General features: G+C 33.9%; 1 protein-coding gene across 4 annotated transcripts in view; it reads right to left on the bottom strand.

Moving 5' to 3' along the window:
- Window positions 1–3,679: 3,679 nt before the first annotated feature.
- Window positions 3,680–15,887, bottom strand: part of LOC141449304 (uncharacterized) — a 455,386-nt gene continuing 443,178 nt past the window's right edge. For all 4 annotated transcript variants that reach the window (XM_074118586.1, XM_074118587.1, XM_074118588.1 and 1 more), the window contains 3 exons: window positions 14,058–14,257; window positions 8,065–8,157; window positions 3,680–5,698 (listed from right to left, as the gene is read on the bottom strand). In XM_074118586.1, coding sequence (XP_073974687.1) covers window positions 5,612–5,698; window positions 8,065–8,157; window positions 14,058–14,257 — 380 coding nt within the window. In that variant the 3' untranslated portion in view covers window positions 3,680–5,611. The remainder of the gene's footprint in view (window positions 5,699–8,064; window positions 8,158–14,057; window positions 14,258–15,887) is intronic.

Genomic DNA, 15,887 nt, shown 5'->3' with positions numbered 1-15,887 from the left:
GAAGATTTCCCCTTCTTGTTCATTCAATAAAATATACTGATTAAGATTATATCTCTAAGCGAGTTTAAAGTTCAATGCTACGTGGGCTACCGTTAATATGAGTGTTCATCTTGTGATGCACCGTTACGAAGCGTGGACTTGTAAGTGAAAAATCCTTAGTTTCGAATCCTGTTAGATAAAATATTAATGATATTTGATCCCTCGATCTAATCAGGGTGGCATTTGCGCACAAATGCGACCCATTTTTGGATAGAATCGATACGAAATTGTAATGAAAAGTGTATTTTAATACGACAAACAGAAACATTCTAGGTAATAGTTGGACAAGGCTGAACTCCCAAACATTTTCCAAAAGCCAAAACCCATTAACAAATTTAAAACAAAAAAACACATGATAATATTATGATGGTTTTTGAAAGACGGCAATGGTGAACATAAAGTGGCCGATCCTATGGCATGCCACGTCTATGTAGTAGGTATTACCACAAATCACCGTACAAAAATCTAAGTCCTTTGTCACCCACATACTCCTGTCAGGTGAGAATCACCGGTTGAAGTGCTTGGATGACCTTCTCTTGCTGTTAGAAACTGAAAAAGGCATTCACGGAATTTCTTTAAACCTAAGATATACAATTTTTTTACAGTGATGGCATAAATCGACTTGTTTCTTCTAGACAAATAATTCGTTTAAATAGACGAGTATGGTAAATGAGTTGTACAATTTTGAAGTATACACTTTGAATATTTGGAAACTTGGTAAATAAAACCGTAAAAGCATTTTTAAAATTCAAATGTTGAAGAAACTCGCTTGACCTGTTGTTTAACTTAAACGAATAATAAGTTAATGAATTGTTCGATTTTGTTTTGACTCTGCTGGTTGATTATAATCTCTTTTATTTTATTTTATTTTTATTTTTTTTATTGTAAAACTTACAATCATAATTTCTAATTGGACGGTGGCGGTGCGTAGTGGTGACTAGAATAACCAGACATTTACTTACCTGCATTTTTAATTGTGAATATTATGTTGGTCTACTGACCATAAAATATTAAATTAAGGATTCAAATTGGCGAGGAATCGGTCCAAATAAAAACAACAATTCGTCTTTTTGCCAACGTTTCCACAAATATATTGCCTTCTTCAGGGCGGGGCTATGCGGGTTGGTTGAGCTACAGAAAACTGTTTTGAATTCTTAATTTATTTTTAATGTAGAAGTAAAATCGAAGTAGGTAAATCCTTAATAAGTTTAAATGAACACATACCAGTATTAGTTAAATTTTATAAATTAGAACTAGTGACTAGAAGTCGAGTAAAGGATTCAAAGAAGTTAGTTACCAGTATTAGTTAAATTTTATAAATTAGAACTAGTGACTAGAAGTCGAGTAAAGGATTCAAAGAAGTTAGTGAATTTGGGGATGTAACAAATCTCTAAAGATGCTGATAGATCACATGAAAACACTTTATTTAACTGTACAAGATGATTTAATTTATTAATTTAATATGTACAAAACTTTAGTTGTACTTTTCACCATTCTTTCATCAAAATGAATTCATTTTCAAAAATCTTTAATAACTAGATATTCTTCTTTCTATTTAGCTTTCTCTTTGAGAATATCTAAATAAAGTTATACATATTTATGTATTACACAATACACAATACACACACACAAACAAACGCCCTATCTCACCCAAAAACACACACATACACACTATTAAAAGAATTTTTTATAATTCATATTTATATATAAGATCAACTTTTCCTTTTAAAAAATATACATAAATTACAATAAAGTCTTAATTGTTTGATATAATACTTATAATTTACAATAATAAAAAATGAAAACAACTACATATATATAAATATATATAGCACTCCTTAGGTGTATGATAAAAATTCGCGCTAACAATAGATAATATTTCTGTTCTCATTAATAAATATACTTATAATATTTGTGTCTACAGTTTTCTCTTTTTTAATATTTACTGATATGTCAAACTATTTACAAATTTATCTTAACGCCAAGCGATATATGTATATATATATATATATATATATATATATATATATATATATATATATATATATATATATATATATATATATATATATATATATATATATATATATATATATATATATATATATATATATATATATATATATATATATATATATATATATATATATATATATATATATATATATATATATATATATATATATATATATATATATATATATATATATATATATATATATATATATATATATATATATATATATATATATATATATATATATATATATATATATATATATATATATATATATATATATATATATATATATATATATATATATATATATATATATATATATATATATATATATATATATATATATATATATATATATATATATATATATATATATATATATATATATATATATATATATATATATATATATATACTATATATTATTTGTTTAATTACATTAAACATAGTTTCAATGTTTTATTAAAAACAATTCAATAATTTTTGTCTTCTTTAAATTGGTTCCTCTGTGATATTTTTATTTAAATTCTATTTTGTATTTATAATAATTTATCATTTTAAAAATTAAAATAAAGAAATAAATAGATAATAAAAAATTCAAAATCATTATTTCTCTCTTTACAATATTAACTGATTGTCTCTTAGCTATTTTTGTTTTAATTATGGTCAATACTGAATAAATGAAATGTTTCATTGAGATACATATTTTCATACTTTTTTTTTCTCAGTGTTATTCATCGAGAATAATATTTATTCAAACATTATTGAATATTTATTAACCATAAATTGTATTGTATTTTAATAATTATTGACTAGCAATAATAATAAAAACACTAAAATGTTAAATATAACTTATTTTGACAATTCTATAAAAATAATTTCGATAAGAAAACAAATAATTATTGATAACTTAACAGCATCAACAGTCGAACAGTAAACGGCCAGGTTTTTTTTTTAAGCTTTATTTGTGATTTATTTTAGATTCATTTAATCAGGTAAATTGCATCCAATAATACAACCTGAGATGTAAATTTCTGTTCATATCGGAGCCACTATTATCACAACTCGGCTACATTGATATTTAACAATAGATTTGCAGATAATAGAAACTTGTTTAATGAAACCGGAAATGATTTATGACAAGCTATCTTTCTCTTACTCATCATCCAATATTAAAACAAAATAATGTTAACTGAACAAAAGAATTATAATCATTAATTTGCAATGTCAAATGTCAGCAATCAGACTTTTGTACTTAGACCAGTGTAAAGGGGCAGAAATGATAATTATAGACCTTTTGAACGTAAATTATTGAACTATCTTAGCTTTGCTTATCGTACTATCTTAGCCAATTAATGGATGAGAAATAAAAGTGGACATTCAGTCACATAAAATTTTAAAAAACTCTAAAGTGAATTGCTTGTTTTGATTCGACGGTGAAGAGAGAAAACCTACGCCATCAAAAGCCTATACGGGCCCATGCAGCCATGCCCAAAACAATAACAGTAGCATACCGTGTCTTGAATGAAAATCTATATTCCGGCCAAAAATCCTACATCTATCCATCTCAAAAGATAAATGGGTCTTTCCCCATCAATTCTTTTAATGGATCAGGTATGAGTTGCTTAAAATGTCTCCTTAAATCAAAATATCATCCATGATAATGAATGCCTTAAGGATGTTCACTGCCTGGAAACCCAAAGACGTTCCTGTATAAATGACACTCCTATAGATGGTTTGGAGCCGATAAAATGGAAGTAGGGCTCCTGATTTGTCTCCTCGTTATCTGAAATTCCCGGCACTCAGACTAGAAGAACTTCTTTGACAGAGGCTAGCTCTCCCACTCTCTTAGAACATTCCAAAACCAGTCCGACTATCCGAACGATGTAACCGCTCATTCGAAACACTCCAATGAATAACAAAAACTCGTCTTGGGAAATAGTGTCCATAATGGCATAAGCAAACGATACCCTAGTATCAAAGTAGATCGTCGCTCCTTATACTGGAACTATCCGTGTAACAATTCCGTATAAAATAATTAATCTTCAAGTAGCACAACATATCGTTAACAAATCCTCTCTAGAAGGCAATTTTGACAGTGGAAAAGCGGACAAAAATAGGCAAGTTTTTCTCAGTTGAATAATGTAACTTTTTCTTAACGCTTTTCCTAAAAGAGATTTATTTTTTGATTGCCCTTGAGAGATTAAAACAATGTTTGTATTTTCTTCCGACCAAGCTACACTTGTCAGCAGTGACGTAGAAGAGGAAATATTTCTCAAATGTCTGATCTAAGCTAATTTCCAGAACTATATCTCATGAGATAACATCTGAACAAGCTCAAACATAACAAAGCCTTTTTGAAAAAATTTATTGATCAACGGTTTATATGAAAAATGGATTTACTGGAGTAAACTCATTTGTAATTAAAAAAATAAGCCGACAATCTTTATATTTGTTGCAAATTGCTAATTTTGGCTTGAAAGCTGTGCTTTATTAGAACGTAGCTTTAGCTTTTCGCCGCTCAAAGGGGATCTAAGAGATATTTGCAGTGCATAGTCCTATTTTTCAAAAATTATCAACTTAAAAATTCAAGTATAGAGCTGTACTTCATTCTTGTAGCTCCTATCATCGCCATATCGCTGGCTCAATATTACAAGGTTGTATGTTACATTTTCAGAATCAAAGTTGTATGATGAAACATATTTAATTAAATCTAATATAAATAAGGCGAAATGGGGATTATTCAGTTTTGTTTTTTAGTTTACACATTAGTAAGTAACAGTTAGACTCAATTTTGCAGCGCTAACTTATCTAAAAATAGTAGAATAAAAATTAAAACTTTGATTTTCTCTAAACCTGCCTCTGGTCACATAAAACCTTGTAATATTGAGCCAGCGATATGCGAAGTATTTATCCAAAATAACAATGTTCAAGGGAGATTTAGCAATTTATGGGAAATGATGTAGGCGTTCGGGATGAGGGGCAAATTCTGGTATCCACTTCCCCTTGGTACCACTCCGGACAACTGCTCTTAGTGGTAGACGAACAAGACGGTAAGAGGGTTTTATCCTTAATTCGTTTCCTCATCATCTCATTTATAATTATTGATGGGATTCGGGCTTGTCTAATTTCGGTATGTCTCATCTCACACCTTTTTTCTGGTCTTCTGTAGCCGGGCCAACAATAGCAGCATTTGCGAAATAAAATTATCTAAAGTTTTCCAACATTTTTGACTCGAAGGACAGGAAGGTTGGGTACTTTATCTTAAGAAATAATAAAATTTTAGCACAATACGCCAATTAATCTTTCGCTTCTCATCCACCAATAAAAAGAAAACAATCAACTAGGCACATAATAAATGAATAATTTAAATAATTCTAGGCTCCCCAATTAGCTAAATAAATAAAAAAGCAAGTTGACGTCCATAAAAATTGTATCAGTTACTATTTAAATAGATATAATAAATATTTTTTAAAAATTTAAAACGAATTAAAAAAATTATTATACATTTTAGAGGAAGCATTTACAAATAAAGTGGTGAGCTTGAAATATTCATTCTGAAGCTTTGATGACTGAAGATCCGTTTGTCATTGTTGCGGTAGAAGCCGTCATGTCCAGGCTACCAACTCGGCTTGGCTCCTTTTTTAAATAAGTTTCAAATTTATAAAAATTCTTAAAATTTAATTAAACCCTAATGCTTTATTCATTAATTTTTAAACTTATAAGAGTTATGTTTCAAGTATATATATAGTTTTTTCTTTTAATTAAGGGGCGACAACATCTGAAATCATTGGCACTTGGAACCTTCTTTGCAGCTGATAACGTTAAAGACAGATAAACAAACGGTTCTTTAAGATATTGTATGTTTCATTTAAGACCAAAAATGAGAAGTTATAAATTACTTTGGTCACAAGTTACGAGTTCTTGGGAGCACAATTTATTATTTTAATCCGCTCATAACTGTAATTAAAAATGTTCTCTAGCATTTATGTATACCCGGGAGACCAAACTTTGTATGTTGAGAGCGATTTTTTTTGGTTCAGTGTACACGAAGGCGATTACATTTTGTTGTTATGCACCAACGAATTGGTACTCAAAAATATTGTCCACGTTTTTAGAAGATATTTTAGAATTTAAGATTTTTTTTTTTTTGTAATGGTAGAACAAATATTAATAATTGGAACAATAATTATTTTATTATTTCATGTCCTGAACTAAAAAAGTAGGTACTACAGAGTTGCATAATTCGGCAGTTATTTCAGAAGCTGCCTCGTATAAAGTAATTTTGAAACATGATTCCCAAATGTAGATTCGATAATTGCATATGTTTATTTTTATCGAATTCAAGCAGGAAAATAATTATTTGCATTAAATGTTGAACCGAAAAGTAGAAATTTGCAGCAACTCTCCAAATATTTGATTATTTATTCCTTCTTATTGAAGTCCTTGAGCTTTTTTCTACCCGATAATCTTATATTATTCTCTCATACATAATCAGGACTGAATTTATCATATAATTTTTCAAAGTTTACGCCAGATTAGTAGGCGATTTCCAGAAGTCTTGCAGACGACTGTGGTCTACGAGGTGTGGCTATTAAATATCGAGACTGACGCTGCTACAGAAGATCTATGCATTTGCTAAATCCTAACGACCGACAGCTGTGCAGCGTAAAGCCTTCTCTTTCGATTGCAGCGTCTCACGTGTTTGTAGAGAAATCTGTCTGACCGTAACCGTCGTTTGTGTAAGAGGTGTTAGTTTCGTATTGCCGAAAACATGATACTACACATGTAGTAGCGCAACGAATTGTCGTAAAATTTCACATGAAACTTGGTGAAACCGCTACTTACTGAAACTTATCTTTTATTAAAAGAAGTTTATAGAGATGAATGTTTATCACGTGCGCGAGTTTTTGTGTAGTTCAAGCGTTTCCAACATGACTGAGAAGACGTCGGAGATGATGACCACCCGGGTCGCCCTTCCACGTCCAAAACGGATGGAAATATCGACTATAATTAATCAACATTACTATCGTGAGGTGCTTGCTCAACTTCGTAAAAGAGTAAGGAAAAATCAACCCGATTGGTAGAAGAACAAGTCAAGGGTTTTCCATCAAGTCAGCGCGCCGGCTCACACTGCATTGTCTGTCAAGACGTTTCTAGCCAAGTACAACATCCCAGTTTTAGGCCATCCGCCTTATTCGCCTGACCTGGCCCCATGTGACTTTTATCTGTTCCCCAAAGTCAAATCTGCATTAAAAGGAACACTATTTCAGTCCGTTGAAGCTGTGAAAGAAAAAGCGGCACACGTCATGCAGGAGCTCACAGAAAAAGACTTCCAGCACTGTTTCGAACAATGGTAAATTCGCATAGAGCGTTGTAGGGATAGGGGAGGGGTATATATTGAAGGTGATAATAACTAAATATGTATAAATTTAAAATAAAATGTTTTACAGCATCAGTCTCGTTATTTAATAGCCACACCTCGTATTATCTTGATTATCTCTAGACAGAGATAACTCTAGAGATACCGTAATAGTTCCTGAGTACATGAATGAAATAACTGTGGACCGTAGCGGATGCACAAAGAAGAATTTAAAAAATATATAATTATAATATTTTCCCTAAACGATTTCGAAAACGCAATCAATTTTCTTTCATTGCTTATTTAAAGGTTTCATAAATTCGCTTCATTCTGCCATCTAATATCTCAATTTGGGTCTCTGTTCCATTAAACGTTTATAATCTTAACAAGCATTGAGTTTGAAATGTCCTGACAGAAACGATCGTCAGTGTGAAGGTTATCCTACAGGACGGAGGCATTATCAACTTACTTTGAATATTTCATTTTAACATAATAATAATGAACAAAGATCAGAAATCAAACACTGAGCAGCATAACAATAAATCTTAACTTTGACGTCAGCGCTTTTAACCGCTCCTAGCATAACAAGTATTTCATTATGTACTATTTCGAGTTTTCAAATAAAACATTAAGGAGTACTTACAATGCTAAGAGCTCCTGTGATGCAAGATTCTGGTGACTCAGACTGAGTATCATCGTCTGAATTTGGTTCCATCTTTTCTTGATCCTCAACATCCTGAAACAAACAAAAGCAGTTAATATTCAAACGCTTTTAGAAGCTGTGATTTGTTTAGAATCTCTAAAACGAAAACTCTTCAAAATGATCTGATTATCTTGCTTTTATTGCAAACCTTGGAATGTGGCGTTCTACAATATGGCCAGCGCTATTTTCAGCCACAATCTTATTAAAGACACAATACGCAGTGATTGCATTAAATACGTCGTAGGTATTAAATCTATTTTCTTAATTATAATTTCAATTGAAAAATGGTTAGATCAAACGTTTCTATCTTGAATAAGACTTTAAGCCGATTTGATTCTACAATGCGGATTAACAGATTTATTGATTTGTTGCGAGTGGTTAACAGTATTCAGAAAATTTGTGTAGTTTTCATTTATTGTAGAGAAAAGTCATATTCAGATAGGCCAAACTTAGTGCATTTATAAGAAGAGTTTTAGATTCATTTTAGGGAAGGAACAGTAACTAGTTCAGGAACATTTTCTTTTTGTCCTCCATGATTGAAATTGCCATCAAATTTGTTTACTTGTCCCAAGCTGCATCTATCAGCTGACACAGATTCTTATTTTCACAGTTCAGTGAAAAATGTAAACATCCACCAAAGTATCAATTATTTTAGTCTCTCAGAATGATGCAACAGCCTTAAAAGAAAAGGAAGATTCTAATGAACGTGAACATTTAGAGTCGATATGTATATTTATCCGCAAATAATTTATTTTTTAAGTTTTTTAGAGAAATATGGTCATGCATTAAATGATAAGAGATTTGGAAGCAGGAAACAGAATTATTGACACAATTCGGGTATTGTTAAAATGAAAAAGTGGCTTGGACATCATTGGATTCCATAATTAAACAATGTTTTAAGGATGACATGATAATCTTTTAGGAGATATCCCAAAAGAAACTTTTTAGCGAAGAGTGGCGCCGTCAGATCTCTGGGTATCAGAAATTGGTGGGACGTCGTCCGGGATAGAGATGAGTAGAGAGCAATTCTTGAAGCGGCGAGGATCCAATTATGGATTGTTAAGCTCATGATGATGATGACAAAAAGTCACTGAGGTTATAAAGATATAGAGTAGAGAGATAGAGTCTTAGAGGCAGGTTTTTGTTCGTAGTTACCTAACTCTCGATATGAAGCGGAAGCTTAAGACGTGACCTCTTCGTAAAGACTGGCCCCAGAGATCTCCATAGCTGATACCCGACGTTTACAAGTGGAGATTTACTGCTTCTGTGTTTCTAAACAGTTCTACAAACGGCATATTTCTTTTCTTATTTAGGATATTTACAATCATTCCAATTTCAAATAAAACAAGTTTATTGAAGTGTGAACTTGTGATTCGACTGTTTAAAAGCCTTGCTAACAATTTGCTGTAATTGAAAAATGGAGCATAAAAGCTTTTATTCAATGTTCGAGTTATTAAAGATATTGAAAATTCGTCAATATTTGTGGTACATCATATTTTGTTATTTAAAGAATTTTACAAACAACTAAAAATCATTCCTGGGTCTCCGACATGGAAAACAAAATCGTTAGAATACAAAATATCTAAGTGACACAATCAATAATATTCTTCACCAAACGATGGACAAATTGAATTAGCGAAAATTAAAGAAATATTAGATAATGGTGTAGTTTCATTACTTAGTAATACTCGGGCGAAGCTTTCCTTTCATCTCCATCAAACTTCCTGCAGTCTATAAATCATCAATCATTCAATATGACGTGGCACTATTCGAGCAGGAAACAAGGGTGGACCGGATATTGTCCATCAAGCAACACTAAAGGTTGGTAGCCGGCCATCTTGCTGCCTATATCCGATTCCCCTCGTACTCTCATCGTCAGCCCATCCTTTCGCTCTTATTATGCTATTAGCGTCATTGATTGGGCCTCAGGGCTACTTGGCTACACGAATAGATCTTTAATCAAATTGTGTCCGGCCATAACGGATGTCCACACAGTATAAAGGATTTTAAACCATTCGCAATGTTGTTATCAAAGTTGAATGAATGTTATGCTGTAGTAAATGTTTTTAATACTATCAACAAAACCATTTAATAGTTTTCTGAACGCAGCATATTTCACTACTTCCGTTTTCAACTCCTCAAGCAACCAAATTATAAAGACAACGAAATTTCTTTTATTACATTCTATCCAACTTGAGGAGTCAGAATTTTCATCTTACAAAACCATCTGTCCACAGTCTTATTTCTCAATTTCTAAATGAAAGGCTCTATTGTTACCCTTATTATAATTAGTGGGAAGGGAAATGCTCGCCACACTGGGCCACTTTAGCCACTCCAAAGAAAACACAGTAGGAGTAACAGCCCGAGTCTAAATCCAGTCCCAGGCCGAGCCACAAAAGATTCACAGCTGACCAAACAAATAGAGTAACAATTTTAGGGTGAAAACAGTGTAAGCTTCTCCATCGTCAACCTACCCCAAACAAAGACCCTGAACTTAGCCAGCTTACACCCTAAACCTAGCCTGCTCACACCCTAAACCTTTATAACATGGATGGGTGTTTACTTCTTTGTCTGACAAACTCTACAGAAGAGAGCATCAAGTGATATCCCAATTTTAAAGAGGTGTCCATAAAACGAACCAGATGATGCCTGAGAAGGCCAGTGAGAGTTAGACGGGTTACTAATCAACATTTTGGACTATCAACAGAGATCTCATCTATAAGGAATAATATTCGAGGCCGTCCATGCATACGTAAAATGACGAAAACTGGTTCGAGACCAATGAGGGTATCATTGCTCCTGATTTAACCAGCCTATTCTCCTCTCAACCCGAAATCCCCAAATGACTCGACTTGAAGAACACCTTTAAACGCAGCTATTCTTTTTCTTCTTCCTCTGGCTCTACGGTCCTCGAAGGACCTTGGCCTCCTCTAACACCTTGCCCCTCTCCTCTCTCACTAAGGCAATTCTCCTCCATGTCCTTACTCCCAGACTCCGAACATCTTCCTCTACATCATCCAGCCACCTAATCCTCGGTCTTCCTCTTTTTCTCGCCCCCCCCCTGGGGGTCCATTCATTATCTTCCTGGGAAATCGGGAATCTTCCATTCTCACTAAATGGCCTAGCCATCTCAATCTTCCCCTCTTAATCAAACCTCCCAAATCCTGCTCCTGGTACAGCTCTCTTATTTCTTTAAACGCAGCTATCTCTCCCCTATTTGTGCCCTTTTTCAGGAATCAGGAACTTCTGAAATATTCCTCTCTCCGTTTTGATTCACATTAACCCTCTCTCTGACCGATTTTCACTTTCTCCGCTTCGCTTCACTTATCCTTTAAACCGTTTCAAATATCTCGCGTCTCTGTTCAGTCACATCTTCTGATTCCTAAGAAATCGTTTTTTAAATCCTTTAAAATTTTACTCATATAATTCAAATCTTTCTTTCTATTGTTATGAAATTAGTAATTTATTTATTTTATTTTTATTAATCAATAATCTTCTGCAAATATGCAAGGAAAACTGGAAACTCCGAGGAAAGCAGGAATCAGGAACAATTTTATACGTGATGCTCTTGGCGGCAGGATAGATGTCACGGGAGAGTTTCCCTACGTAGTGGCATGGCTAGAAACTGAGACCAACCAACAGGAAAATGGTTAGACATGGTACTTATGGCGGATTGCCGCTCCCATTGTGGTAAAGTACGATATTGTCAAACACTTAAATCTTTGATTATGAGCACCTGTTGCGAATCTAAGCGAGAATAAGTTTTCATGAAAGCCTCAGTAGTGATGCACTTCCCTCATTGCTGGCCACTAAGCCTTCAGCACTTTCGCAATGTTGGCTTTAATTAGAAAAGCGAAAAATAGCTGGGTACACTGACTTGATTGTAAGCAATTAATTAATCGTTTGCAAGCGGTGCTTTTCTAAACGTAATTGCTTTTATTTACACATCATCTTCCTTTCTTTGTTTATGGTTTATGGTATGGCAGGTTATGGTTTTGGCTTTATCTTTTTAACTTTTGAATTTTTTGTTTGGAAGGCTTAGTTTCCACTGCCTTATGGAAAAAGAAATTTACTTCTTCGAAGGGTATTCAAGGGCAGGGATGAACACCAGTTCTACATTCTTCCTTTAAGAAAATAAACCATCCCAATACTTTCTCTTACTGGCACAAGGCAGAGGAAAAAAGAGGAATACAAAAATTATTTGGGCATCTGGTCCAAATTAATTAAAAGAAGAAATATACATTGCTATATGATGTCCCATAACTTATGCAGTTCTAAGGAAACCTCATTTATAACCATTATAACGACTCTTCTATCAGCATTTGTTTAAAGATAAGACAATCTATTAATGTTAGCTCATTCCATTCCATTAGTGAAGTACATTTCTTCGTCAAGAATTTTCCTTAAAGTAATCAAGCAATAAATAAACACCTGTGAGACCATAAGTTGGTCAGCAAAGAAGTTTTCAACATTTATTATTTGAGGCGGTGAAATAGTGATATTAAAGTATGTCAGTTAGGAACGAGGAAGACAGTTGTTCTAGTTTCTACGTTGATAGTGTGGTGGCAAGTAGCAGTAGATAAGCTACTTAACGGGCGGACTCAAGATTGGCGGAGGCGGCGGACGTGGCGCACGCACTGGCCCCCGGCCGGCAGTCTTGGCTCGCCCCGCCCCCCCGGAGGCGGTACAGCACGCCCGCTTGGGACATTCTCCTCTCTTCCGTCTCAATATATCTTACAGACGGGTGACGACCACTAAACCGAATTATTTAATTTTCATCGTAAAAAGTGTTGACAATATTACATTTTGTCATATATGGGCTAATCTAATATTTTACTAGGTTCCATTGAAAATCAATGCTTAGTCGGTCTGGGTAGGTCACATTCTTGTCCACTGATGGACAGTGGTATCTGTAATGAGAGAACAACCAGTGCCGGTAGTGCATGTAGAAGGTTGTGGTCTCATGACTTCTGATCATCATCACGCACATCATTTTTAATAACTACAAAGATAAGGGAAGGGATTATTTCAATGTTGAAAGAAAGTAAGGAGCATTGGCGATTCGGCGGAGGGTCTTTTTATCGAAAGAATAAGTTTCTGTGGATATTTGAAGCTTTGGATGAGTCCAAAAGATCCACTCCTTGAGTTTTGGCAGATTTTAGTATCATTTTATAGATAAAGTTGTTTGTTATTTACTGAAGTTCCGATTGTTTGTCGTAAAGTCTAAAAACAAATTTGTAACGTATTTATAGGTTTTTTAAAGTGTAGTATAAGTATTTGGGATGGAGGTTTGTCCATGAAGAGTTCAAAGTATTTAACTCAATATTTGGCGGAAGAGAAGTATTGTTTAGAAGTAGAGGAAGAATGGTTCGCTTTAAGGTGAATGTTTTCGTTTATTTAACTCTTCACTTTTTTTGTAACCCATGCTCAAGAGATTCTATCTGAGGTTGATGGGAGCGATAGGCGAGCGACGAATCTTTCTACGAGACATTCTTCGGCAGATTAAGTAATATTCAGGATCAAATAAGTTGCTTTTGAGTTTAGAAAGCTATTCCGGGTGCGAGAAGCGATCGAAAGCCTGATCAACATTGAGAAAAACTCTCGGGCAATATTGCTTATCCTCAAGGAAGATTAAGGTAGAGATGACTGACATTCTCAACGCGATGGCATTGCTGGACTGTAGAGTGATGAACGCGGACAGGAACTATTTCTTGTTATTGTTAGAGAGGATACATTGTTTTTAGGAGCAAATTCGCAAAAATGTTTCCTAAGAGAAAAGGAAGCCAATTGGAAACGCTGTTCATGGCTTTGGAGCTTGGGAAAAATATGGTTTCAAGTATTTTTATCTTGATCTAGTTTTTCGAACCTTGCCACGAAGATTTACATAACTTCATAAGCAATACAAAATAAATAAATGTTAATAATGAAGTTACCTTTATCTGTTCAGGTGGTTGTCGCTGCTGTCCATTGTTGGCGTTGGGTTGTGGAGATGAGAGTCTGTCTTCAGTCACCTTCGACGACAATTCATATACATTTAACATGTGAGCAGCTTGAACATGCACCATCAGATCCCAGGCTGTCGTGAACCTTTCCTTACACTGGACACACATCAGAGTTACTCCTTCCTCAATGTCTGTAACAGTATTTGGTTTTATGTTTAAAAATTGTGGTCTTCTAATCACGCTAAGAATACATTCATTCTGTAAAGTGAACATAAGTTTGACCCTACATGGGCTAGAAATGCTTAAATTTTTGCTAGTACGATTGTTCGCTTATGTTGTCACAATTAAAGCTCTTTGTCTAATTGGAGGGACATGTACGGGGTCGTCATTCTTGCAAAGATTTTCTGTTGTTCTTGGCGGCTGTCAAATGGTTGCTTCGGGAAATGAGAAGTTGGAAAAGTTGGTCAAATTGGGTGCCACCTTTCTCTTTAATGGCTAACCTTCTTCTTCTTCTTCTTCTTCTACTTCTTGCATGGCGCTACCCAGTGATGTGGGTTTTGGCCTCCTCAATATGTTTCCGCCAGTCATCCCTATTTTTAGCAACCGCCATCCAGTTACGAACTCGAAGGATGCTCTCAGCATCTTGAGCCACATCGTAACCTAGGCCTTCCAATTGCCTCAAATCTAATGTTCCATATCTCTGGAATCAAGTCTCCTGTCTAGCTTAGAAGAAAATGGAAGTATTGGTACATTCATATGTGGATTAGGGGGATCCAGACAGAGTTAAGATGAGGATTTTACATTTTCACGGTCATCTTTCACTAATAAATTGGATCTCTTCCAGAGTTTTCGATTTAAGGAAGCATCTTTCCGTAATGGGTCCAACTTCTGCAAAAGTTTGTGAGATAGTGGAGGATTGTTTGAAGTATTAGGAGATTAGGTGATGAATCTTGGAAGGAAGAAGCCCGGGTATGAATTTTTGTACCAGACCAAAAAGGAGGTAACTAATTGCTATCTTTTCAAGCTGGCTTTACACCCATAACTGCAGATCGACGGAGGCTACAGTGTGACTAAGTCACTCAATCGTTCAATTGTTACTCGGGTCATACTCGATTCTTGTCTCAATATTCTGTATTGAGTCACTTTCCGTACGAGTCACACAAATCACTATTTTTTTGTTTTTGTTTTTCTCGCGAAAAGCATCTTTTAGCTCAGCCTAAAATTGTCTCGTGATGGTGACTCCTCCAAATCAATCTAACTTGTGTATAATATGAAAAATGTCCTTGATGATTGCATCACTGGCAAGAAGCAGAAAATAAAATTATTATCATGAAAATATATTGCTACAAAACTATCTCTTACAATCAGTGGTATATTGCGATTCATTGATTTAAATGCTAAAGATCCGAAGATAAATTTAATTTGATCCAACTTTTCCCCTTTAGCCTCTCCTCCACTTTACTCTACTTTTATTGGATTCTGAATCTTAGGAGAAGGAAGAGATAAGGGAGATCTTGAACTTCCCTCACCAGGCTCCACAATTCCTTCCTCTTTTTATCCAATTTCCCTTAAATAAGTACGGAATGTAGTATCGACAAGGGGAAAAAATCACCGCTGATTAAAAAAAAGCAGTCCTAAAGACTGACAATTGTTAATGCAATATGTCTAAATGTAACAAGTTAAATGTAAATTTCTGCAGCAGAACTTGTCGCCGATGTCACAAGATTTAACATAAAAATCTGTAATCTTATTATATGACGCTATTTTTAATTTGACTTGTAATTATAATAATAATAATAATAATTATCAAGTTTCAGTTTT

This window comes from Rhodnius prolixus, unplaced genomic scaffold (genome assembly GCF_049639745.1).
Source record: "Rhodnius prolixus isolate KJV_2025 unplaced genomic scaffold, Rpr scaffold_2, whole genome shotgun sequence".
Taxonomy (NCBI): Eukaryota; Metazoa; Arthropoda; class Insecta; order Hemiptera; family Reduviidae; genus Rhodnius; species Rhodnius prolixus.
Note: the sequence above shows the minus strand (reverse complement) of the source record. Positions and strands in the feature narration are given on the sequence as shown.